Source organism: Manis pentadactyla, chromosome 3 (genome assembly GCF_030020395.1).
Source record: "Manis pentadactyla isolate mManPen7 chromosome 3, mManPen7.hap1, whole genome shotgun sequence".
In the NCBI taxonomy this organism is placed as follows: domain Eukaryota; kingdom Metazoa; phylum Chordata; class Mammalia; order Pholidota; family Manidae; genus Manis; species Manis pentadactyla.
Genome location: NC_080021.1, coordinates 4919114 through 4944139, shown reverse-complemented (window position 1 = coordinate 4944139; position 25026 = coordinate 4919114). Strand labels below are relative to the sequence as shown.

Here is a 25026-nt window from a genome sequence, read left to right as displayed (position 1 = left end):
AACCTCACTGGAGGGGCAGCCTGGCCCAGACGGTGATGGCCTGGCCCATGAAGGGCAACTTTGGGAGGGCAAGGTCACAGCCCAGTCATTGGATGGCCATGGCCTCCCTTATACCACAGGCTATAATTACTTTCTCAAGAAACTGGTGGATATAACAACGGCATCTTCTTTTGTCAATGTTGCTCCAATTTTACACCCTCCCCACCCCACTTCCAAATTATGAGATGTTCTAGATCCAAGCATTTGGATTGAGAGAGAGAACAGGTAAGGCATTACGACAGAGATACATATGAAGTTGACACACTGAACCTTTATTATAAAGCACACCAGGCTTGTCTGACCAGGTAAATTTCCACCATCACCAAGTTTGGGTGTGAAAGGGTCCCTCAACAGGGCATGCACCCCAAAAGCCCAGAGCCCTCTCAAGGACGAGCCAGGGGAGTCAGCCCCACCCACTGGCACCCTTAGCCTGAAGCCAAACTGCCCACCCTCCAGGATCCCCACAGCAATCCTGACCTGCACTCAGGCCAACAGGCTGGGGGTTCTCAAGGGTGCACCCCCTCCTCTCACACCACGCTGATGACATCTAGGGGGTCACTTGCCAAGCAGGCAGCCCCCTCAAGCAAGGCTGTGCTGCTCAAACAGGCCCTCTCTGTTGCAGCCTGGCCTCATATAGCAGAAGCCTGTGGGCTCAGTCATCTTATCCCCATGCACCCATTCCCTGGCCCACTGCCAAGCCCACCACTGAGCTGTAACAATGACCCAGACCCAGGGTCACTTTCTGGAAGAGCAGTGGCCTTCACTGCCAAGAGTATTTGGTCAAAGGGCTGTGAACAGGAAAGGGAGAGGTGGGCAACTGTGTCCCTGAGCACCTCTCAGGGTGCAGGGGTCCCCATACCCTTGCAGGGAATGTGTGATTCTGAAGAACAAGAAACCCTGTTTCTGGCATGGCTCCTGGCACTCAGCAGGCAGACAAGGCTATTGTAGAAATTCCAGCAGCATCAACTGACACCCCTCCCCAGTGACATCCACTTCACTCTCCTGTTCCTACTAATATGACAAACCAAGTGCCTCAGATGCCCACGGGCCCCGCGGAGAACAGCACTGAGGCACAGGCTGCTGGGTGAAGCCACCCAGGGTCCACTCCAGCCATTCTCCTGGGGACAGATGCCGGGGCCACCCTCCCTGTGATTTCTCATGGACTTGAGCCAGGGAGGAGAGTGACTGTGAGCCCAAAGAGGCAGGCAAGAGGCCCTGCTCCTGACACCGCCCAGGCCCACGGGGGAAGAGAGATGGAAAGACAAGATGGGTACCTTGGCAAGAGGGGGCCACTACCAGAGGCCACCCTGGGCTATGTTGAGCCCCACATGCACCCTCGCTTGATGCCCAGCTGGGCCCTGAGGTCTGCCTCCCCACACACCCCTGCAGGCAGGCCTGGCAGAGCAGAGGCCCAGTGGGCTGGCCACAACCGGGAGCTCCCAGCTCTGAGGCTCTGGGTTGCCTTCAGCTGGAGGCCGATGGTGTGACATGCAAGACTTCATGAAGCCCCCGAGACCAACAGCCAACCTCAGTCTTCCTGAGGCTCCTCTAAGGACGCAGGCTAAATACAGCCGGAAGTGAATCTCAGACTGACCCCTGTCCCTGGCAAGCGAAGCCTAGCTTCCTCTAGATCCCATGTTCCACACCTTCCTGCAGCTTTCAGAGTTGAGATTTCTTTTGCCTAGGTGCGGTTCCAAGAAACAATTTCTGTTCTTGGACTTACACGGAGATTGCTCTGGGGACTCCCTCCAGCTGCCTGCCTGTGGCACACAGCCGTTCCCTCCCGCCCCACACCCCCATGTGCAGCCTCTGCAGTTCAGACCGCCAGGAGCACAGGGCACAGGAGAGGACCAGGGTAGAGGCCAGCAGTGCCTCAAACCCAGCCCTGAGCCCCTCACAAGGGCAGCAGCTCTACAAAGAAAGCCTCTGGGAGGAACGGGCATCTCTTGGTCTCAGACCACCAGTAAGATTCTGAATCTAGGGCTGGATGAAGAAGCAGAACCATGTAAGAGCTGGACAGTAACACAGGGGCCGTTTCCTCCCTCTTTCAAACTGCGCCCCCCACCCTGAAGCCTGACTCCTGGGCCATGGGAAGTGGCGCCTCAGCCACACCCTTGGCAGTGCCAGGAGAGACAAAGAAGCCTTGGGGGGGCACTAAGGCACAGTGGGATCGTCCTGGCACAGCTGTCAGTGCTGCAGGCCTGCTCCCAGGTGGTGGGATGGCTCCAGGCCCCCAGGCTGGACAAAGTGGGCTGGTGGTGGAGGGATGCAGGAGCTTGTCCGGTCATTGGTGAAGTCACCAAAGACCAAGTCTGGCCACTCGCCAGCCCTCCTAAATAAGAGAGCTGTTAAGAATGGAAATTTCTTAAGGAAAATTAAAAACCCAAGCTGAACAGAAATCTACTTCCCCACTGCATCCGGAAGGTCCTCAGGGGTACTGGGCACCACCTCCCTTCCCAGCCCACAGAGGCATCCTCTGAGACCAGCCGCAGGCTGAGGACGGAGACACCAACCTGGCCCCCCTGAAAACTACCTGTAAAATCGGACTTAAAGAGAATGGTGTGATCGCACAGCTGTGGCCCAGGAACCAGGAAGCACCAGAGCTCCAGACAGACCGGAGGGCTGGGCCCTTGTCCAGTGCAAGGGATGGGCCGCTGTGGGGAGGGCAGGAGGCGCAGGCAGGCATGGGGCTGGAGGTTTCAGCCCCACAGGGGCCAGGGTCGGAACAACCAGTTGCTCTCTGAGAAGTGCAGTGGCATGTACTTGATAGGCTAGCATGGGAGGGGACACTGGCTAAGACCACAGACCGCACGTGTGTGCTTGCCCAGGGAGGAGCATGAGACTCTTCCAGCTTTCCTCCCAGGAGACTGAGGGGTCATGGTGCAGAATGACCCTTCACCAACATAGCCCCTCCAAGCAGACTGGGCCAGGATCCCTGCAACCCTGAGCCACGGGGTGGGCCACCACAGGGGAGGAAAGGAGAGGAGATGGGAAGACTCTGTGTCCCTTCCCTCTAAGTGCAGCAACAGAAAGGCCACTAGGGGGCCACTCGGGCTGGCTTGGTCACACTCCATCGTCAGGGACTGCCGGAGAAGGCCCGATGCCCCCCAGCCTCCGGGCCATGCTGATCAGCGAGCGCAGCTGCACCAGCTTCAGCGGCCCCACCTCGCGGGGGTCCTGGCTCTCCAGCCACTGCAGAGCCGTCTCCAGACCCCGAACAGCCTCCCCAGCGGTGGGCACAGCGGCCTCCTCCTCTCTGCCCCCCATGACAGAGGACAGGCTGGCTGGGGATGGAGGGGCCAGAGCAGGGGGCCTGCCCAGACCTGCCTCCTCTCTGAAGCCAATGGGCAGCCCCCCGTCATCGTCCAGGTGCAGCCACTCGGCCACCTCCTCAGGTGCTAGGCGCTTGTAGGCCAGGGCTGCCAGGTGTGTGAGGTCGCTAAGCACCCTGCTGTGTTCCGCAGCCTCCTCCGCCTGGCCTGCCGGCTGCCCAGCACACTCCTCCGCTGGCCGGGGCTCAAAGGCTGCCCGTAAGCCCAGCAGCCAGCAGCGCTCAATGCTGCCAGCCTGCACCAGGTCCCAGGAAAGGCCAGCCAGGTAGAGCATGTCCTTGAGCATGAAGCTGCGCATGAAGTCCAGCGGGGAACCTCCAGCACAGGACACAGCAAGCCGCAGCAGCTCCCGCTTGTATAGCTGCTTGAAGGCAGCCACCACTCCCTGTTCCAACGGGGCTGGGATGTGCGCCCTGCTGCTGCCCTTGGACAGGAACAGCACCCGCACGGCCCCGTCAGGGGTCTGCAGTTCCTCCGGAGGGCCGAGGGGCTCAGGCCGGCACCGCCTGGGGGTCTCCTCGCTCTCCTCCAGGGCAGGCACCCTGGTGGCTGGGCTCGGGCAGGGCGGGTGGGCCACCAGCAGCACAGCCTTCTGCTGCAGGCAGCTGCGGCGCAGGTAGCGTCTGACACCGGGGACGAATTCCTCGAAGAACCAGCCCCGCAGCAACGGGCGGCTGAGCCAGGCGTCCGGGCTGTAGCGGTATGAGGCTGGAAACTTGTCCTGGTTGTGGTGGCGCAGACTGGGCGGGTCTGGCAACTGCCCGATGACCAGCGGCTTCAGCTTGTGGCTGCCGGTCAGGTTAGCAGCTAGCAGCACAGTCACCCGGTCGCCCCGCCAGCGTCGGGCACAGTCCCCAGCGCTAGGGTCCCCTGCGCCTGGTGGCGCGGCCTGCTCCGGAAGCAGCTTCCAGTAGAGGCCAGTGACGTTGGCGTTGTAGATCTGCTCATCGCCATAGCCGCCCTCAGTGGGCGGCGGGGGACCCGGGGCCCGGTCGGGGAGGGGGCCGGAGCCGGGAGGCAGCGCGGGCTCCTGCTTGACCAGCGGACCAGGCGCGGGGCCCGCGGCCGCTGGCTCGGCTTCGCCGTAGATGCGTTGACTGGAGATGCCGTGGCGCTTCTGCCAGCGCCAGAACCAGCCGTGGCTGGCCTTGAACGTGCACTCGGGCCCGTAGATCTGGCGTGCGAAGGCCTCGGCCTGCGCCTGGATGAGCGGCCCCGACAGCGGCACACCGTGCTGGCGAAGCGCCAGGAACCATGAGTAGACGGCGCGGTCGATCTCCTCCTCGTTGGCCAGCCGCATTTTCTTGCGCTGTGTGCCCACCTCGCCGCCCAGCTGCTCCAGGAACCAGCGCAGTTTGGGCTCGTCCTTGAGCCAGCCGCGCAGCGTGCCGCCGGGCACTCCGAAGTCGCGGCACACGCTGGCTTGCCGCTCGCCACCCTTGACGCGCTCTATGGCCTGCAGCTTGTCCTTGATGGAGTAGGCCTTTCGGAAAGCCATCTTCACGGCCACGCGGGGCCGCGGCCCGGGCGCGGGGGGCGGCGGCCGTGCGCCGGGGGCTTGGGCGGATGCAGGGGGCCGCGGTGGCTGTGCAGGGCGCCCGGCCGGGGGACGCCGGCCGCGGTGCGGAGTCGAGCCTGCCGCGGGACCCGCGGGGTACATGGCAGCAGCAGGGGCGCGGGGGCCACACGCCGGCCCGGCCGGCCGCGCGGGGCGGGGCGCGGGGGGCGGGGCCGGCCGCGGCCCACCCCTTTGTCTCGCCAGCTCGGCGGCGCAGGCGCGCCGGCCCCGCCCCGCGCCGCGCGTCACCAGGCGCGTCCGGCCTCCAGCCCCGCCCCGGCGGACGAGCCCACTGCTCGGAGAGCTGGGGGCGGGAGCGCTGCGGTCCTTTTCCCGGATGGAAGCTCCGTCTGCCCTGGGAGAGAGCGAGCCCCGCGGTGGTCGCCCACTGCCTCGGTCTCTGCAGGGCGGGAGAGTCGCGCGGAGGGCGCCGCCCGCGAGGCGGGGCGTGCGCGCGAGCCGCCTCTCCCGAGGCCGGCCCCGAAGCGCGTGGTAGAGCCCGAGGCTTCATTTCCCGTGCGCGGCCGGCGCGGCCGTCCCTTTCCTCAGCTGCCTGTTCCGCGGGGTGTGCCCTCTGTTGCCCCGTCCTTGGCTGGCGCGTGAGTACCGCGCCCCGCGCCGGAAAGCGCCGTACGCGCCGCGGAGGCGCTGGCAGGGACCGGGGAGCTAGCGTCGCCGGCGTGCCGGCCCAGGGGCGGTGGGCTGAGCGCAGCTCTCGCGGCGGGCGCGGAGGGCCGGGCCCGCGGGGCCACGTGGCTGCTGGACGCGGTGGCCCGAGCCCGCAGCCCTTGTGTTGTCTCGTGCGCATTTAAGCAGCCCCGCACGCTGGCTCCGGGCTTGCGGGGCATGCGCTGGCCTGACGCGGGTGGAGCCTTGACCCAACCTCATGAGCGCGGGAAATAATACGCGATTCCAGAGTTTCTCCAAAGCGCACATGTTCTCTGAGAGCGACCCGGTCTTAACTTGGATAAGGTGGTTTGGGCAGGGGGCGACGTCGAAGCCAGTCTCCGGAGAGGGAAAGATGACGCCTTCGCGAGTGGGCTAAGTGCGAGCAAGTAGGGAAAGGCTCGTGCGGGGTGCGGGGCGGTGCCTGATGGAGGCTGTGCGCCAGGGTTTCCAGAATGAAGGGCCTCCTGGAGAAAGAGGACTGTTGCGTGGTTAAACTATGGGGAGGTCCCCTCCTGTCGACGGAGTGTCTCTTGAATTGGCACGTAACTGAGTGGTCTTGGCTTGTGGCAGAGAATGACGCTTTCTCTTACCTGAGGAGGCTCCCACAGGAGCAGTCTAGCACCCCGACCTTTGCGGGTGGTGAGCTGGTAAGTGGACTGGTTCAGATGCAGTTCCGTCATTCCTCAGCCCTCCTGTACCGCCTCTGCAGGGTAATGTTCTGGGCCCCGTGCCCAGCCTGAAGGGCCCTCTCCAGGCTGGCCTCCATTTCCTCACCTTGGAGTGGGGGTGCTGTGGGGTTCCCGGGAGCCCAAGCAGAGTGAGCGCTCAGCCACTGGACAGGCAGGGGATGACTGCCACCTGGAGGATCCCGGTGTGGGGCCAGCCCCCGTGGCTTTGCTTCTGGGGGCCTGGATGAGGCTGAAGGGTTAAGCACAGGTTGGCAAGCATGCTTGACCAGTGTTTTTGTGAGTGAAGGTTTCTTGAAGGTGATTTTTAAGAGATCGACGAGAAGTGTACCTCCAGTACATGGTGCTGTGGTGTCAGTTTTCCAGGGGCTGCAGGCGTGAAGTGCTGGTGTGGGCATTTGTTAGGCCCTGGCTCTGTGCCCATAACTTAAGATGACATGTTTGGAGTGAATGGCAGTGCAACATTGACTCAAACACAGGCATTGGAACAAGATGTGGATCCCCAGCTCCTCCACTCACTGCCTCAGAGGTTTAGATCCAGCACTTGTCTGCCAGCTGCATGTGAGGCCTGGAGACACAGGTGTCCTGTGTGCATGGAAGGGTTGAAGTGTGTGCCAGAGTGGAGTCATCCTGAGGAAGTGGAGCACAGAGGCCAGGCTGGTCAGGTGAGACGAGGGCATCATGGACTAAGGCAGAAATAGAACTGACGTGACTGTGGTGTTTCAGGCATGAATGCTGTTGTAGCTGGCTGGCCTGCCCTGCGGTGACTTGAGCAGCCACAGTGTGGTCTCTGGGTCTTGAGGTGCAGAGGCCCGCCCCCTTCCTACCAGCAGGACAGTTTCGTTTGTCTGAGTGGGGGTTGAGTATCCAGAAATCAATGTAGGAAAGCATCGGAGTAGGAATTTGGAGGGCATGGAGTTCACCCACCCTCCCTCCCTGCCAAGAAAGGCTGTGGATGTCAACCCCGTGCACGAGTATCCATCTGCAGTGGTGCTGTCCAGTGTAGCGGCCCTGCTACATGGCCTTTCTCATTGACTGACACATTCCCAGTGCTTGGCTCTGCAGATACAGAAAACTCAGTTGCACAGCACTCTTCCGGGCTTTGCCGGCCAGGGGGCTGCAGACCCTGTCCCACACTCTCATCCCACCTTCCTGTGAAAGGTGGGCAGAAATGTTTGACCCCTGGGTGTACACTCCGGGAGCTCCTCCATGTGTATGACTGCAGCAGGGTGATGTGAGCACAGCCCGGGGAGGAGTCGAGGCCTTGCCCTTCACCCAGGCTCACAAAGACCTGGTCCCCCAGCATCTTGGTGGGCACAGCTCTGCCCGGCCGTGCCCTCATCTTCCTTCGGGGCCTTGTAGCAAGGAGCGTCCTGGGGGGTCTGTTGCCAGGTTCCCTGTGCTTGTACCACAAGAAATGCCCTCCCTGTGGCCCACAAAGGGCTGCATGTGCTTTGGAGACCGTCATCTGCTTACCACCAGTGCTGACTGCCAGGCGCTGGCCTGGGAGAGTCAGAGGGGCCTGGCTCACTGGAACCACCTCTGCGCATCAGCTGCCTTCACTACAGATGCCGGTAGCTGGGCAGTGGGTTTCCTCTGGGGCCACCCCAACTCTGGATGGGTGGCTGGATGGGGCAGTGCCTGCCTTTGTGGGAGAGCTCTCCATGTGCTTGATGGACTAGGTCTGGGTCCTAATGACAGGCAGCTCAGCTCCTCACCCTGCAGGTCTGCAGTTGCTGGCAGCTGGTTGGTTCACTTCCAGGAGTGGAGGGTGGGGACCCCTGAGGCCCCACTTCCTTCTGGGTTCTTGCTCTGCTGTTTGTGAGCTTGCCTGTCTGTGCTGTGCTGTTACTGGCTAGCTACCACTGCCTCCTGGAAAAGCCACTGGAGAAGAGGGTCTGACTGTCCTGTAGTAGTGTGAGCTCCTTCCTGGACAGCTGTAGGCATGCATGTTTGTGTCCTCAAAGGGAAGAGTCCAGACTCAAACTTGCTTTTCTATTAGAAGAGACAGGCTTTAATCTGTTAGGTCCACATGAAACAGGAGTGCTCAGAGAGGAGAGAACGGAGGAAACAGGTGGGCTCTCGAGTCTGAGATACAGAGGGGGTGGGGGGTGGCTGAACGGGAGGCCCAGCTGCAGTGCAGAGGAGCACCCTGCCACTTGGTCCTCCTGTGTCCCTGAGGATGCTGGCCTCCACCCCCATGCTCACCTCACGCTAGGTCACTCCAGCGCCCTCAGCACCTGTGGCCAGCCTCACCAGGTGATGCTTTGTTGGCAGGAGCAGCTCACTGCCCGATCTGCGGAGAGCCCTCCGCTGCTCCCGTGCCCCCCAGAGCTTTGCTACCGGCAGCAGGTGGTGGGTGTTGCTCTGTCCGGGAGCCTGCCCAGTACCTCCTGTGTGCTCTCCCTCCAGGCAGCTGCCTCCCCTTGGTCCTTGTGTCTTCCCTGTGGCAGAGCACCTGTGTGTCCCATCCATCAGTGACTTGATGCTGACACTCTAGTGTTTGCTGCCCTATAGGGTGGATGGGGACAGTAGGGGCCTTGGTGGCATGGCTCCCATTGGAGAAGAGAGATGGACCCCCCCCAGGGCTCTGGTCTTTGAGCAGCTGGGGGAGCCCCCGGGACTGGGCAGAACGGATGGGTTCTTTCAGCCAGGCATGGCTGAGTTTGCACGTGCCTTCCTCAGCTCCCTGGCTGCCGCCTCTGTGTGTTTGGGGCCAGGTACCTAGTGTCTCCGGCCTGTATCCCCCACCTGTGCACCTGGAAAGACGGTATGCTTGCGAGCCTTTCTGTGCGAGCCTGCTGAGGGAGGCCCTGTCCCAGTGTGGGCACTGACGCTTCATGACTGCTGAGGCTCCCAGACTGGTGCTTGTCACCTGGTGTCCATCCGGCAGCCTGGACAGGGCAGGGACCCCCTCCACAGCTCCAGGTGGACAGTGGGGTGCTTGGGGTGCTGGCTCAGCTCGACCCTGGTTGCTTCAGCTTGAGTGAGGAGCAGACTGGGTGCCGCCAGTGGGAACCCCAGGAACTGCCTGCTTCACGGGACAATGGAGCCCTGCTGCTTGGAGCAGGTGGACGCCACCACCTCCTGGGGTTTTGGTGGGTCTGTCTGGTGCTCACCTCCTGTTTCCTCTACCAAACTCGCTTGTCTCCTTGCCACGTCCCCAAGCAGCTCCTGAAAAGGCCCTCCAGCCTTCTCGGGCCACTCGGTCTGACTGCTTCTAACTCTGCTGCTTTCTTTTAATGCTCTCCTAGGAGATCAGAGTGAAAGTAAGTACCCTCTGCCCCCGGGGTTCCCTTCACCTGAGCTAGAGCCCCCCAGTCCCACTGTTATGCTGCCTGAGGAGTTCTGGTCCCGTCAGGTGGGACTGTCTTGCTGCTGCCCCCGGCTGAGCCCCTCCTGCCTCTGTGATGAGGTAGGCACCTCCTGAGCAGGTCAGGATTGGAGTGCCAGCTTCCCACCTGTAGGCAGGGTATGGAGCTGTGGCCCTCAAAGCCCTGAGCAGAGTCTGGTCTGATGTCAGGAGCCAAGGATAGCATTGAGGCCCATAGGGTCTAGCAGGGCTTCAGGACTCGGGGGGCCAGCCTGGCAGGTGAGCTTGAAGAGGCTGGACCAACCCAGACCGAGCTGCTCTGATGAGGGTCCGCCAGGGGCTTGGTTCCAGAGGCCGGAGGGCAGACAGGCTGCAGCCCTCCCAGGGACAGTGGGTGATGTCACAGTGCCCTGCGTCCTGGACGCGCCTGCTGATCTCCCACCACTGCCTCTGCTGTCAGCCTGGCCTTGGAAAGGGCTGCCACGAGCCTGGGAGGAAGACTCAAGCGGGCAGCCCAAGGACCTCTCTGAGCTTGGGGCTTCTCTTCCTCGGCCCCAGCTCCTCGCTGGGACTTCTTAAGAGGCCTGTGGCCTGTGGCCTCTGCTGTTAGAGACCCCCAGCGTGCCCCTTCAGAGTGCAAGGAGGAGTCGCCCAAACTCCTAGGTGGTATGGAGTTCAGGCAGCTGACATTCCCACAGGGTGGCGGAACCAGGTTTATGTTTTGTTCAGGGTATTAGGACAGAGACAGATCCCCCAGCAAGGGGAGGGCAGGGTTTGCCTTCCAGGCTGAAAGAATGCCTTCTCTCTAGAGACCTCGTCTCCTGGGGGTGAGAGCCTGGCCGGTGGCGCCCCCTGCGCTGGAGGATCTGCTTCATTTAGGGTCCAGCAAACATCCCCATAGCAGCAGGGGTTGTTGGGGTCTGTCCTGAGGGAAAGCCTCTCAACTCAGGCAAGTTATCTTCTGAGTGGAGGAGTATCTCCAACACTTCTCTTGCGGGGAGCAATGTCCAGAGTTGGGTCTGTGGCTGAGAATCCCTATGCTGATCACAGCCACCCCCCCTCTAGACGAGGACAGCCAGGTGAGCTAGGGAACCCCAGGTACATCCTGAGAGCAGACCGGCCCCAGGAATTTCTGGGCCTAGTGGGCCGCAGTGACCCAAACCCCTTAGTTCTTACTGAGTTGGGGGCTGCCCTAGCGTTCTGGGCTGGCTAGCAAAGTGGGGGCCTCTTTGCCAGCAGCAGGATTGGGACTTGGCATGGAGCAAGGCCGTTGCTCAGTGGGCAGCAGATGACTAAGCTGGAAGGAACACCACCTTCAGTGAGAAGGCAGGGCTCGTTCACTGGCCGCAGGAGCAGTTGGGGTGAAGCGCTTCCCACCTGCTCCCACCATCCTGGTGATGGTGCTCCCAAAGGCATGGGCTGACTGCCTCCTGGTCAGCAGACAGCTGGAGCTGGCCAGGGAGCTGGTTCTGACTCCCTGCCTGAGGCGCTGGGCTCCTTCCCTTCAAGGCGAGTACCAGCGTCCTCCCTGGTATTTCCCTTGGTGTGGCCTTACAGGGCTGGGGTACCCCACACTCTGCTCCTAGCTGTCCTTTCTCTAAGATCCTGGGTAGCTACCCTTGGGTCGCGTGCTGCTCTGGATGGTGGGGTGGCTGTGGTGGGTGTGGGTGACTTGGACAGCCAAGCATATGTCTGTTAAACAGAAGCGCAGTGACTTGGGAGGTGGCCAGACTTACCAAAACATGGGACATGCCCTTCAAACTTAAGATGAATGACCAGTAACTTCTCAGTATTTGTCAGATTTTCATGGGACATACTTATCCTGAAAATCATTTGTTTTATGAAAGTCAAAGTAACTGAATGCTCCCTGTGTTTCACCTGGCAGCCTTCCTTCGGGACTCTGCGAGGAGAGGGTTCTTTGGCCCAAGAATGGTTAGAACACGTGTACACATGGAGCTGTGTGTTACTTGTTTGCTACTTAACTGGATGTGACTCTGGTCTTGGCTTGTCACCTCTCGGCACCCCCAGCGGGACATGTTCCCAGGCACCGCCAGTCAGGCTGAGGGGGGTGGGGGCATCATCCACGTGGGACCCACTGTGTTGCAACTCCCTTCTTGTGCTTGCTTTTTAACGCTGCGCGGAAGATGAGGAGCGGGCAGGCCTCCTGTGCCCTGGAGACCGTCTGGGAGGACAAGCGGAAGTATGGGGAGGCAGAGCGGCGCTTCTACGAGCAGGAGGCCACGCGAGCCGCTGCCACCCAGCAGCTCCTGGCTGAGGCACCAGCCATGAATGGGCCAGGTCAGGAGGACACCGAGGACACTGAGGAGGCAGAAGGCTCTGACAGCAGCAGTAGGAACAACGAGGGGAAGAAGCCAGAGCAGAAGAGAAAGTGCTCCCCGAAGAACCGGCTCTGCCCGGTGGACCTGGCCCTTGTGGGCCTCTCGGCCGACCATGTCTGGCTGGATAAGCCATTCTTCGACCAGGCGGAGAGCTCCTACCGCCAGAGGCTGGCAGACACGGCTGCCAGGGCAGCCCAGCCACTTGCCCTAGCCCCCTGGGGTCCCTGCACCCATGGAACCCAGGTGGCCTGCCACCACATGACCCGGGGCATCTGGGTCAACAAGTCTTCCTTTGACCAGGCCGAGCAGGCATTTGTGGAGTGGTCCCAAGCCCTGCTGCTGGCTGCAGAGGGGCACAGCAGGCAGAGGTCTACGGACACAGGCCAACTGGTGGCTGCCCCCAACCTGGCCCTCGTCTGCCAGCCCAGCCCACCGGCCAGTGGCCAGCCCCTGCTGAGCAGCCTACAGGCGCTGGTGCAGGAAGTATGGCTGGAGAAACCCCGGTACGATGCTGCTGAGAGGGGCTTCTATGAGGCCCTGTTTGACGGCCATCCCCCTGGGAAGGTGCGCGTGCAGGAGCGAGCCAGCCAGGCTGAGGGTGCCAGGCGGGGCCGCAGAGACCGGCGGGGCCGCAACACCATGGGAAGCAAGCGAGCTGGGCCTCGGCGTGCCAATGGGGAGGCCTCCTCTGCCCGGCCCTACTGGTACTTCCTGCACAAGGATGCTGAGGCCCCTTGGCTCAGCAAGCCCACCTACGATGGAGCAGAGTGCCGCCACCAGGCTGCTGAGGCCCTGCGCATAGCCTGGCGCCTTGAGGCTGCATCCCTTGCTCACCGGCCTGGTGCCCGGTCTGGCCCATCCATGTCCAGCCTGAGACCCAAGTAGGAGAAAAATGCTGAGTGGGTGTTCTGCCTGGGCTTCCCCAGGCTGGGGCCCCCGCAAGCCCTCTCCCCCTCCCCCTGCCCGCAGGGCTCTCCCGAGACTCCTGAACCCAGCTGAGTCAGATGCAGGAGTCATTTGGCAGGGGTTGCTGTCTGTCCCTGGGATAATGCAGCCTCCAGGGTCACCCCTGGGGGTCACCAGGATCCAGGGTGTTGTGGGAGGGAGGGGTCAGCCCAGGGCTGAATCAGACTTCCTCAAGGTTTCCCTTTTGGCTGGGCAGCTCCCTGAGTCCCCTCTGTCACAGGTCAGGGCAAGGGGTGTGGTGAAGGCTCCTGGCCCCTGAGCCCGATGGGGCAAGATACAGTGGTCCCCTGCCTGTCCTTCCTGTCCTCCCACCCCCGTCCCTTGTCCATGTCCACTCCTGAGGTGAGGTGGGTGTCTCAGTGCACCAGCGTGCTGGCAGTCAGGGACCCAAGTCTGAAGGATCCTGCGGGGTGAGGCTGACCTGCCTTCAGCCTGGGGACACACTGCCACACCAGCCATGATCTCTGAAGGTCAGGGGCTGGGGTCAGGCCAGGGCCAGTGGGCCTGAGAGAAGACGAAGCACAGCAGCAGGGGCTGTGGTGCAGCTCGCAGGGCCCTGAAGCAGCTTGCAGACCTGGCTCCCTGGCTCCCTACCTGGGCCTGGATTCTGGTGGGGGCCCTTCAGCTCCTTGGTGGGGTTGGATTTGCTGGTTTGACAGGATCTGGGCCTTGGTGTGAGCAGCAGGGCTGGGACCCCATTATGGCAGCGGTGTCTCTGTTGGGGCGGGCAGTGACCTGAAGCTGCTCACAATGGCTTCTCATACAGGGTGGCGGTCATGGAGCCCAAAAGCTCTTGTCACCACGGGGACGCTTGGTGAGGTCCATTTGAGGCTGGGGCCCTCAGCACAGGATTGGGTCTGATTCTGTTGCATTGGGTGAGGAGTGGGTGGGGTACAGGGCAGGCATCATGTCCGCAGGTCTGGGGCAGCCCCTCTTCCTGTGGTGGGCCATTGTGACAGGTTTGCAAAAATAGCTGGCTCGCAGGCCGTAGTTTGCCAGCCCCTGGTGTAGAGCAGCAGCTCTCGAACTTACTGGTCTCAGGACCCGCTGCGCTTTCATTGTTTCTCAGCTTTAACCACATTAGCAGTTCAAACAAATGCTGAAAGCAAATACTTCTCTACTGAAAACCAATAATGATCTTTTACAAGTTAATGTTAATAACGTTGAGGGCAAAGAAGCATAACTGTGAGAAATAGTTCACCTGCGACGGAAAGTTCCACAAGCAAGATGGCCTCATCTTACATTTTTGCACATCTCTGGTGTTGGCCTGCCTGGGGGCCACTGTGGTGTCCCTGCTATGGCCCATTTGCCAGTGTGTGTCATCTGAGTGCCACAAACTCAGCTCTGCATGGGGGTGTGATTGGAGGGGGGCCTTACAGAGGTTCTTGGCCAGTTTCGAGAGCTGCTGGTCTCGGGGACACACCTAGGGACTGTCGCGTGAGCACTGAAGGAAGTCCTGTGTGGGGAGCAAGGGATGATACTGAGGGTTTTACAGGCTGGTGCCATTCCCTGCTGAGAACCACTGGTGCTCTGCCCTGGGCTGGAGCCCTTGTAGCTCAAGGATGGCGACAGCCTTCCTGCACCCTTCACATCTGGGCTGGTGGAAGGGGCACTGTGCAGACCAAGCCTGGAGCCTGCAGGGAGGCACCTTCCCCTCCCGGCCAGGCCACCTGAGCACTCCTCCTTCTCCCAGCAGGAAAATGGCCACAAACTTCCTAGTGCAAGAGAAGATCTGGTTTGACAAATTCAAATATGATGATGCAGAAAGGAAATTCTACGAACAGATGAACGGACCTGTGGCTGGCACTTTGTGCCAGGTAGGGGCTGCACTTGGGGCCACGGGGTGGCTCTGCCAGTCCCAAGAGGCAGGGGACATGGTTGGCACGAGTGGCCCTGCACCAGGGGCTGGTGGTGGCAGCTCTGGGGGGGTGGCCCTGGCTGGATCCGCTCTTGTCCAGCACAGGACAGCGCACTTTGCTGTGTCTGTCTCCAAGGTGGCAGAGACGGCACGCACACAGTTGCCAATCCCACCGGTGCCTAGGCTGGGCCTGCAGACAGCACACCCCAGGCCCTATTGCCGTAGCTGCAGGCCTCTGGCACCTTCTGCTTGCTGCTGTCCCGCTGAGTTTTCATTCTGCGGACGCTTGCTTTCTCCATGAGGGCTTCTTTTTATTATTATTAAAGTTTTGTAATGAAAAAAAAAGACTTTCTTTCTGCACTGTCAGCAGGAGAACGGCGCCAGTGTGATCCTCCGTGACATTGCAAGAGCCAGAGAAAACATCCAGAAATCCCTGGCCGGAGTGAGTACCCACAGCCCGCGTACCCGAGGGCTCGTGCTGCTGTCCCTGTGCCAGATGGCCTGTGACTTTTCCCCAGTTCTGCTGATTATTTTGGCCCTTTGGAGCAAAGTTAGGAGGAGGTGTGCAGTACAGTATTCTGCTTGGACATGGCCTGGACCCAGGCCACCACTGGAGACATCTGACTCTTGCATCCTGCCATGCTTCCTACCTGCTTGCTGGCAGTCACCAGGGTCTCCCTTTTGCCCTTATCCTGGGCTGATGCTGTCATCCTCCAGGGTGACACCCCTGCTCAGCAAAGCAAGTGTGTGACAGGCTGCTATCTGCTGTGCCTCCTGCCAGGCCTCACCCTCCCCAGAGAGGTGGGTTTACAGGGCATGTTGACTTCAAACCATGGAAGGAGCACTGTCTTGAATTTGAAGCCCAGAGAGGGGCCCTGCAGCCAACTTGGCCTCTTGGTCTCAGGTGAGATCAAGAGAGGAGAACAGGGCCATGTCCAGCTCTGTCCTGGGCCTGGCTTGGGAAGGATGTTGCCCATAGGTAACAGACCTGCTGCTCTGCCTTCCTAGCCAGGGCAGTCGGGACCTCATTCTCCCTCTGGGAGGCAGGGTGATAGACATGTTGTGGACAGACCTGCTGGTTCTGGAGACTGGAAGAGGATCTATTCCCGTGCCTGCCCCATCGGCGAGGTGCACACACGCCTCATCATGTGGCTTCTGGCTAGCAGTGTCATTTCCTTCTCTGTCCTGCCACTCTGGACCCTGGGGCAACAGTGGGCACCTGGGGGATTCAAGGTCATCTCCCCTCTCCAGACCCTCAGCTTCATCACATCTGCAAAGGCCTTTGCCACGAGAGGTCCTTTTTCAGAGGCTCTGGGGATGTGTGTGGGCACGTCTGGAAGCCTGCTGCCTGCCACAGCTGGTTTGGGAGTACTAGTTCCTGGGCCAGAGGTGGGCAGCCCTGGTGGTATCCCCCAGATGTGTGCATCTGCTGTCTTCCCAGCAGGCCGGCCTTGCTCTGTGCTTGGCCCCCACTTTAACCTGAATCTACCTTGCCCTCTACCATCACTAAACCCACCTGCCACCTCTGCCTGCCTGACCAAGTTTGACATAGGATTGAGGTGGCATGGGGTCTTTGTATCCAGGCTAGGCATCTGGGCTCCTGCCCCAGGGGCTCTCGGGCAACAGGGGCCCTTCCTCCTCTGGTCCTCGGGATCCTGGCTCTGCTGAGGTTGGCACCTGGGGCCTGGTCTGGCAAAAGCATGTAGGTGTGCTGCTGGGGCTTGGGGACAAGTCTGTTCAGACTACCATAACAAAGTGCCACAGCCCAGGAGCTTTAACAACAAATTAATTTTCTCCCAGTCTGGAGGTTGGAAGTCCATCATCAGGTATGGGCAGGGTTGTTTCTGAGGCTTCTCTCCTTTGGCCATTTTCTTTTCGTGTGTTTATATCATCTTCCCTCTGTCCAGGTCTAAATTTCCTCTTACAGAGATACCTGGTATTGGATTTGGACCACTCTGACTTTATCATAACTGGATTACCACGTAAAGGTCCATTCTCCAGATAAGCTCACCTCCTGAGATGCTGGTGCTTAGTGCTTCTGTGTGAGCTTCACAGGAATATCCAGCTGCTAACAGGGATTAGCTCATCAGATTCTTGGACTTTGGAACCCAGTGGTCCCTGGGAAACATGTGGTGCCAGGCACAGGGTTGGAGGTGGGCATAGAGGGTTCTGGATTCTAAACTCTGATGTAGGGCACTGCCCTGAGGCCGCCACTGTCAATGGCTGTTACTGGACCTGCCTCACTGAGTCGAGTTCAGGGCCCAGAGCTCCCTAACTTCCTCCTTCCTTGCCTGGGTCACAGTGGTCGAGGTGGAGGGGTCTAGGGCAGCCCCAGGACACAGACTTCATGGAAGGGACTGGTGCTGTGCAGGACCCCTAGCCCCCTGGTCTCTCCCCACTTCCTCTTGGCCTCACAGCAGGTGGGGACTTGCTGGGAGCCTGCACTCTTGGGACCTGTCAACTAGCAGTCCCTACTCAGTATTGTCACCAGGTCTACAACGGGAGGTCATTGGGACCGGGGCCAACACTCCAGGCAACAGACACAGCAGGGAAAAAGAATTGAGGTGCCAGCCTGCTGGCTGCTGCCAAGACATGGTTCATGTGCTTGGCAAGCACTGAGCCCTGGGGTGGGGGTAGGAGGAGTCTGTTGGGGAGCCTGCTGAGATTGGGGCCAGCCTGCTCCAGGAGCTGGGCACTGGGCTGGAAGGGAGGCCATGTGCCAGGTGGTGGCGGCCAGAACTCGGGGGAGTGTGGTTTGGGGGCCCTCTGGGGACGGCAAATCCAGTACAGCTGTCAGTGTGAGTTGGATGGTGCCACAATTCCCTACCCGGAGCGGGAGGCTGCAGGGCAGGCTGGAGGCGGGCAGCATGCAGAGCTGAGTGGCATGAGCAGCCCACTCTGGTACTAGCTAGTCTGGGCTCTTCCCCAGTCACACAGCCTACGAGGCCCATCATGGGAGCTGGTGGGCCACGGGAAATGTCGGCTTTGTGAACAGATCGCCATCAGTCCATGGGTGCCTGTCAGCCTGTCCTCTGGGAACTTCAGTTTGTTTGTGATCTGGGGGTGTGCACAGCAGGGGAAGAGGCCACATGGTTTATCCTGTGACTGATTGGCAGGTGGGCCCCAGGCCCAAGGTCTGCTGCAGGGGTGGACACGAGCCCTCAGGAAGGAGCCAGGTGCACTGTCCTCAGAGTTGTTCCATTGAGGCATGGCTATGCTGAGTGACCTCGTGTGCATGTGGCCTGAGGGGTGTCTTGGGCAACCCTGTTGAGCTCCCTGGGCAGCACCTCTTGGGACAGATGACAGGGGCTCCTGGTCAGGGAGGCCTTTGAGGGCAAGCATGGTGAGCCTGGCAGCAGGGGGCCAGCCCAGGGAAGGCAGGGCTCAGTGCAGGCTGCCGTGGAGCTGCTCTCCCCGCACAGGCATGCGCCTTCCTCCTGCCTCCACTGGCGTCTCTGAGGCCCGAGGCCAGGCTGCCCCAGAGACCGTGAGTCCTCTTTGTCCCACCCCACAGGGCAGTGGCAGCCATGGCTCTGAGCTTCAAGCTGCCTCTGAGTTGGGGTTGCCCTGGGCCCTCTGCCTTTTGTCCTGGGATTTCTGCTTGGCTGAAAATAACACTTCATAAGCTTCCTTCCCTCCACCTGGGTGGGACATGGCAGGTAGACCCAGCAGTGTTGAAGGGAGCTGTGGCCTGGTGTCTGGTAGGTGTCCCACCCTGCTCAGGGCACTGCTTTGAGTGGCTGTGAGTGGGGACTAGGAATCCTCACACTGGCCCTCCCTTGCAGAGCTCAGGCCCTGGGGCCTCCAGTGGGCCTGGTGGGGATCCCAGTGAGCTTGTCCTCCGGATTGCCAGCCTGGAAGCAGAGAACCAGAGCCTGCAAGGAGGTGAGGCCCCAGTGAATGGTTTGGGGCCCCATTGCAGCCCCTGCTGTGTGACCAGCATTCCTTTGCTCCCAACAGTGGTGCAGGACCTGCAGCAGGCTGTCTCCAGGCTGGAGGCCCGGCTGAGTGCGCTGGAAAAGAGCTCACCTGCCCACAGGGCCACAGCCCCCCAAACCCAGGTGAGCGTCCCAGACCCAGGGATGCCCCATCCCGTGTGGGCTGCTCACACAGCAGGGAGGGGCCTGCCAACCACGGTGTGCAGCTGGAGCCCGGCTGTGTGGGCCTCAGTCTCCTTTCCCCCATGGCAGCACGTGTCTCCCATACGCCAAGTGGAGCCCCCCACCAAGAGGGCAGCCACTGCTGCAGAGGACGACGAGGGTGATGACATCGACTTGTTCGGCAGTGATGAAGAGGAGGACAAGGAGGCTGCCCGGCTGCGGGAGGAGCGGCTGAGGCAGTACGCGGAGAGGAAGGCCAAGAAGCCTGCGCTGGTGGCCAAGTCTTCTATCCTCCTGGACGTCAAGCCCGTGAGCGGCTCACCTCTGACCCTGTCCTGCTTTGCCATCTTGATGGGATGGGAGCTGAGCTGAAAAATTGGGGGCTGGGAAGGGGAATGTGGGTGGGGCAAGTGACGTGTGGACTTTCCTCGGGGCCCTGGAAAACCTGCCTGTTCTGTGCTGGCAGGGGTGGGGGCGGGGCTCCCCTGGTGTTGGCAAGCTCCTGACCCCAGCCTTTCCCACCTTGTCCCCCAGTGGGATGATGAGACAGACATGGCCCAGCTGGAGGCCTGTGTGCGCTCTGTCCAGCTGGATGGGCTGACCTGGGGGGGCTCCAAGCTGGTGCCCGTGGGCTATGGTGTCCACAAGCTGCAGATCCAGTGTGTGGTGGAGGACGACAAGGTGGGGACAGACCTGCTGGAAGAGGAGATCACCAAGTTTGAGAAACATGTGAGTCCCTGAGTGACCTGTGGCCAGGCAGGGGTCAGGAGTGGGGTCCCTGGGGAAACGACACTGTTTGACTGCTAGCTTCCCTCCCCTCAGGTGCAGAGTGTCGACATCGCTGCTTTCAACAAGATCTAAACTGTAGTGCCTGCACGTGATATTAAAGATGTGATGTTCTGGCTCTCTGGCTCCTGTCTTGGTCTGGGCCCCGTGGGTGGGTGTTCAGTGGGCTGCACTCTGCCAGGCCCCAGGCCTCTGACTTGGCCTGCATCTCCGAGTCCCACCTGGGCCACCTGTCTGTCCTGTTTATCTACCGGTGCTCCCAGGGACTACCACCATCCTCTCCTATTTTGGTCTCTCCATAACCTCACCCCTCGGTCTGCCCCATCTGTTGTCCAACCTCCCGTCCTCACTCACCCCTCATTTGCAAATACCACATCCGGGTCAAGCTGTTGAAGCTGGAAACAGTGTTCACTGTAGGGACTACTGGTCCTCTGCCTCCAGACCACTCCCTCCGGGCTCCATTCCCAACCAGGCTGTCCTGCTGCGGTGAGTGCAGTCATGGCTCCCCAACTCTGACAATCCCTAGAAAGCAGCTCTGAGGCCACTCAGGACCCCAGCCCTCCCCGTCAACCTTCACTACAGTCATGCGCCACCCACCACTCACCCACTGGAGCCCTGTGGTGTCCTGCTACTGTCCTGTCACCTCTCCCCCAACCCTGGCTGGCTGGCATAGCCGGTAAGCAGCTGTTCTCAGCATCTAGGCAAAAGGATGTGGGTTTCGGTTTAGGGTCAGCGCTGGTGCCCTCCAGGGCTCCAGGCCACACGGGAATGGGTTGTCTCTTCAGGGCCAGCTACAGGCTACCCTCCTTGCAGGACTCCTGTGGACCCCAGGCTCAGGACCCGGAAGCCTGGGCGTCGGTGGGCGGGTCCTGCCCGCTGCCCCTCCCCAGGCCTGGGCTGGGCCCAGGGTGCGGCAAGGGTAAAGTCCGGCTGGACTTTCCAGCTGCCGGGAAGGCGGCCCCGCCCCGCCCTCGCGCGGCCGCTGGGAGCGCGAGTCACGTGGCCGGGCGGGCCGAGTCCTGCTGCGGCGACATGGCTGCGGAGCAGGACCCTGAGGCCCGCGCGGCCGCGCGGCCGCTACTCACCGACCTCTACCAGGCCACCATGGCGCTGGGCTACTGGCGCGCGGGGCGCGCGTGCGACGAGGCCGAGTTTGAGCTTTTCTTCCGCCGCTGCCCTTTCGGTGGCGCCTTCGCGCTGGCGGCGGGGCTGCGCGACTGTGTGCGCTTCCTGCGCTCCTTCCGCCTGCAGGACGCAGGTAGCCCCCGGCCCAGGGAGCCCTCCCCGCCAGGAGCCCCCGGACAAGGCCCTCCCGCCCGACGAGGGCCCCCCTTCCCTCCGCTCTGGGTGGGGTTCCCGGGGTTCCCCAGGGCCCCGCCGCTGGACCCAGCCCACCAGGGCCTCTGTCGTCCCCCAGACGTGCAGTTCCTGGCCTCGGTGCTGCCCCCAGACACGGACCCTGCGTTCTTTGAGCACCTTCGTGCCCTCGACTGTTCTGGGGTGACAGTGCGGGCCCTGCCCGAGGGCTCCTTGGCCTTTCCTGGCGTGAGTGCTGGTGAATGGGTGGAGGGGCGCCCAGTGGGGCCTGGTGGTGCCGAGCTGACAGCCCTCCCCGCAGGTGCCCCTGCTGCAGGTGTCGGGACCCCTGCTGGTTGTGCAGCTGCTGGAGACCCCGCTGCTGTGCCTGGTTGGCTACGCCAGGTGGGCCAGGGGCCTGGCTGCCCTGGGGTGGGGCTTCCTGCTCCCATCTGGAGGGTTGTCCAGCAGCGCCGGGCTTCTGACCCTGAACCCAGATTCCTCTCCGTCCCACAGCCTCATTGCCACGAATGCAGCACGGCTTCGCCTGATTGCAGGACCGGAGAAGCGGCTGCTGGAGATGGGGCTGCGACGCGCTCAGGGTCCAGACGGGGGTCTCACAGCCTCCACCTACAGCTACCTGGGTGGTGAGGACCAGAGAGGGAGGCAGGGGTGGGGAAGGAGGAGGCACACCCAGAGAGTCCCCCACTGCCTCAAGTCCCCCAACCCTGCCTGATGCCCTGGCCCAGGCTTTGATGGCACCAGCAACGTGCTTGCAGGACAGCTGCGGGGTGTGCCCGTGGCCGGAACCCTGGCGCATTCCTTCATCACCTCCTTTTCCGGTTCTGAGGTGCCCCCGGACCCGGTCAGTACTCCCTCTGCCTGGCTGCGCTACACAGGGCAGGATCCAAGGACAGTCCTTGCTCTAGGCATAGGGCAGGATAGTCTCTGCTCTGCACACAGGCCCCCTGGTGCTCTGTTGGGAAGCTTGCAGGCGGGTGGCATTCCTTCTGCCCAAACCTGGGACCGGGCTTGACCCAGTCCCCACCTGCACTCGGGCCCCCCACTCTAAACAGAACCCTCTCCACAGATGTTGGCGCTGCCTGCCAGGCAGGGCCCCAGCGTGGACCTGGCCACCCGTGTGGAGGCATGGCTGGAGCGTGTGTGTGCCCACCTGGGGCTGGAGGTGCAGGAGCCACACCCGGGAGAGCGGGCTGCTTTTGTGGCCTATGCTCTGGCCTTTCCCCAGGCCTTCCAGGGCCTGCTGGACACCTACAGTGTGCGGAGGTGAGGCCCCGGCATCCCCAGGGTGAGCTCGGCAGAGCAGCTGCAGCCCCCCAATCCTCTGTCCCTGTCCATAGGAGTGGTCTTCCCAATTTCCTGGCAGTAGCCCTGGCCCTCGAGGAGCTGGGCTACCAGGCAGTTGGTGTGAGGCTGGACAGCGGTGACCTGCTTCAGCAGGCCCAGGAGATCCGTATTGTCTTCCGGACCTTTGCAGCCCAGTGAGCCCCTGGAGAGGCTGTGCCTTCTGAGACCCCCTCAGGGCAGGGGGAGGAAGGGCTTCTGGTCTGCTTTCCACCTCAGTAGAGACCTGGTGGGCCCAGCGAGGGTTCTGGGCTCACCCAGGGGCTTGTAATCCAAAGGCAGAGCTGGCATACCCGAGGGCAGGTTCTCAGATGTGGGGTGGGGAGGGGGATGACATGATGGAAGAGGATGGGAGACAGGTGGGCAGGAGCATCTGAGGGGCTTCCCCCCTCCCAGGTTCCAGGTGCCTTGGCTGGCGTCTGTCCCCATCGCTGTCAGCAACAACATTGGCGAGGAAGAGCTGGCACAGCTTGCCCAGGAGGTGGGGTGGGGCAGGGAAAGGCCATAGGGTGGCTAGGAGGGCCTGAGCCTGCAGACCCTGGCTGAGCTCAGGGCCACCTGCCCTCCCTCCAGCAGGGCAGTGAGGTGAACCTCATCGGCATTGGCACCAGCGTGGTCACCTGCCCCCGCCAGCCTTCCCTGGGCTGCGTCTACAAGGTAGAGATGGTCTCAGGCCCATTGGGGGTGGGCAGGGAACCACTGGTTGCAGAAAGGTCTGGCGACCCATACCCATCTCTGCAGTTGGTGTCTGTGGGAGGCCAGCCCCGGATGAAGCTGACGGAGGACCCTGAGAAGCAGACCCTGCCAGGAAGCAAGGCTGCCTTCCGGCTCCGGGACTCTGATGGTGAGGCCCCCCACCCCCTGGCCCCCTGGCCCCCTGGGTCCCCAGGCCCATCACGTTAATCTTGGCACCACCCCACACACACAGGGTCTCTGCTGTTGGATGTACTTCAGTTGGCAGAGGAGCCCCCACCCCAGGCTGGCCAGGAGCTGAGGGTCTGGCCGAGAGGGGCCAGGGAGTCCTGCACTGTGAGGCCCGCCTATGTGGAGCCCTTGTTGCGACTCTGGGTCCAGCGGGGACAGGTGACAGCCCCACCCACCCCTCTCAGGCTGCAGCTTCAACCCCAAAGGAGCTCTGATCCCTGACCTCGATTCAGCCCTCTCCTCCCCTCTTCCCTCCAGCTGTGTGAGCCTCTCCCATCTCTGGCTGAATCTAGAGCCTTCTCCCAGCTGTCCCTGAGCCGCCTCAGCCTTGCACACAGGCGGCTGGTGCAGCCCGCCCAGTACCAGGTGGGTAGAGGGCCTATGTCCTCAACCTGTACCGTGTGTCCTCTGCCCCCAAAGCCACCCACCATCCTCTCCTGTCCTCCCGGCAGGTCGTGCTGTCTGAGAAGCTGCAGGCCCTGGTGGACAGATTGAGTGCCGGAGGCCGCCCCTGAGGACCCCATGCTGGGGGCTGCCTGAAACTAACACAAGCCACCCACTGTACCCCACAATTTGTCCTGTGTTGTTTCTTCCCCTAGCCTTCCACTGCCTCGACCCCCAGGGCTTCCAGGGTGGACTGGAGTCTGGAGAGGGAGTTCGTGCTCTAAGGGGTGGGGGTCGTATTCAAGCCCCTGTGCTGAGGTCTGAGGGTGGAGAGCGAGGCCAGGGCCGTGACGCCAGGGCTGTGGGGAGGCAGGGGCTGGTCTGAGGCTGGAGAAAGCAGGGCTACCTGGACGGGTGTTGTGGTGCCGTCTGGGAGTTGAGAGAATTACTGCTGTAGACTCGGGAGGGGAATGTGGGGTGCGGAAAAGGTGCCAGATGGGGTTTTGGGGGTTTCCCTTGTCAGAGCCTGGCCCCTGGCATCCCTGCCTGCCAAGGGTCCTGCCCCTAGGCTCAGGGTTACTGGGACACTTCCAGCTTCCCAAGCCAAGGAGAATCCTGTCCCCTGCAACTGGGGACCCTGCCCCTGGGTTCTGCCCATCTGGCTCCCTCCAGGTCCTGGCCTCTGTCACAGGGTCAGCCAGGTCCAGGCTGTGGGGGACCTGGTTTCTGACCCAGCAGTCCTGGGAATGGATAAGAGGAGGTGAGGGATGAGGTGGTAGCTCAGCTCCGGGCACCTGACTGGTGCTCCCGGGCTTGCCCTGCTGTGTGCAGGCAAGCTGGTCACTTCTCTGCTGGCTGTGGCAACTTGGGCTCCAGAGGAATTGCTCAGGAGAGAGATTCTGGCTCCACAGGATGAAGAGGTCAGGGCTTGGGCCTCTCCTGTCCAGGAAGTGCAAAGTGACAGGAAGGCAAGCGTATCTGGAGTTCTTCCGGGCACTGCCGCCTTCCCAGGCATTTGGCCAGACTGGCTCTTCTGGCCCCGCAGGCTCAGGATAGGTAGTGTGCCACGCCAGCGTGTGAGGGTGAGGGCACGTGGGGCAGAGAGGCCTGGCCGGGCCAGTCCTGGGAAACATGAGGCTTGTAGACAGACAGACACACACACCACACACACACACCTACCTCCAGGCATCCATGTCGTCACTTTTCACACACACACACACCACACACACCCTACCTCCAGGCATCCATGTCGTCACTTTTCACACACACACACACACCACACACACCCTACCTCCAGGCATCCATGTCGTCACTTTTCACACACACACACACACACACACACCCTACCTCCAGGCATCCATGTCGTCACTTTTCACAGACACACACACACACACACACACCCTACCTCCAG

At 61.6% G+C, this 25026-nt stretch overlaps 3 protein-coding genes across 13 annotated transcripts in view; 2 read left to right on the top strand and 1 right to left on the bottom strand.

The window, feature by feature from the left end:
- Positions 1-290: 290 nt before the first annotated feature.
- TIGD5 (tigger transposable element derived 5) lies at positions 291-5107 on the bottom strand. The gene has a single exon (XM_036921984.2). It carries the CDS (start codon positions 5029-5031, stop codon positions 3103-3105), a length of 1929 nt encoding a protein of 642 aa, XP_036777879.2. The 5' UTR covers positions 5032-5107; the 3' UTR covers positions 291-3102.
- Positions 5108-5318: 211 nt separating this feature from the next.
- The window catches only part of EEF1D (eukaryotic translation elongation factor 1 delta), a 155239-nt gene continuing 135531 nt past the window's right edge, over positions 5319-25026 (top strand). Inside the window, exons 1-8 of one of the 9 annotated variants that reach the window (XM_036921972.2) lie at positions 5319-5528; positions 14599-14719; positions 15131-15202; positions 18546-18645; positions 18721-18821; positions 18951-19169; positions 19395-19589; positions 19683-19764. In XM_036921972.2, coding sequence (XP_036777867.2) covers positions 14603-14719; positions 15131-15202; positions 18546-18645; positions 18721-18821; positions 18951-19169; positions 19395-19589; positions 19683-19721 — 843 coding nt within the window. In that variant the 5' untranslated portion in view covers positions 5319-5528; positions 14599-14602 and the 3' untranslated portion in view covers positions 19722-19764. Of the gene's footprint in view, positions 5529-11741; positions 12818-14595; positions 14720-15127; positions 15203-18545; positions 18646-18720; positions 18822-18950; positions 19170-19394; positions 19590-19682; positions 19765-25026 lie in introns of those variants that run through there. The other 8 variants (XM_036921951.2, XM_036921961.2, XM_036921943.2 and 5 more) reach the window with 8 other exon arrangements.
- Positions 20630-23803, top strand: NAPRT (nicotinate phosphoribosyltransferase). Of its 3 annotated transcripts, XM_036922009.2 has the most exons (13): positions 20633-20904; positions 21064-21191; positions 21265-21347; positions 21459-21589; positions 21692-21807; positions 22033-22229; positions 22304-22444; positions 22704-22788; positions 22884-22964; positions 23049-23151; positions 23236-23390; positions 23490-23597; positions 23684-23803. In XM_036922009.2, the coding sequence occupies exons 1-13, from the start codon at positions 20679-20681 to the stop codon at positions 23744-23746; spliced, it is 1617 nt and encodes a 538-aa protein (XP_036777904.2). In that variant the 5' UTR covers positions 20633-20678; the 3' UTR covers positions 23747-23803. The 3 variants fall into 3 exon arrangements, with proteins under 3 accessions (XP_057353685.1, XP_036777904.2, XP_057353686.1); XM_057497702.1 differs by lacking the exon at positions 22304-22444 and having other exon boundaries at positions 20630-20904; XM_057497703.1 differs by lacking the exons at positions 20633-20904; positions 21064-21191; positions 21265-21347; positions 21692-21807.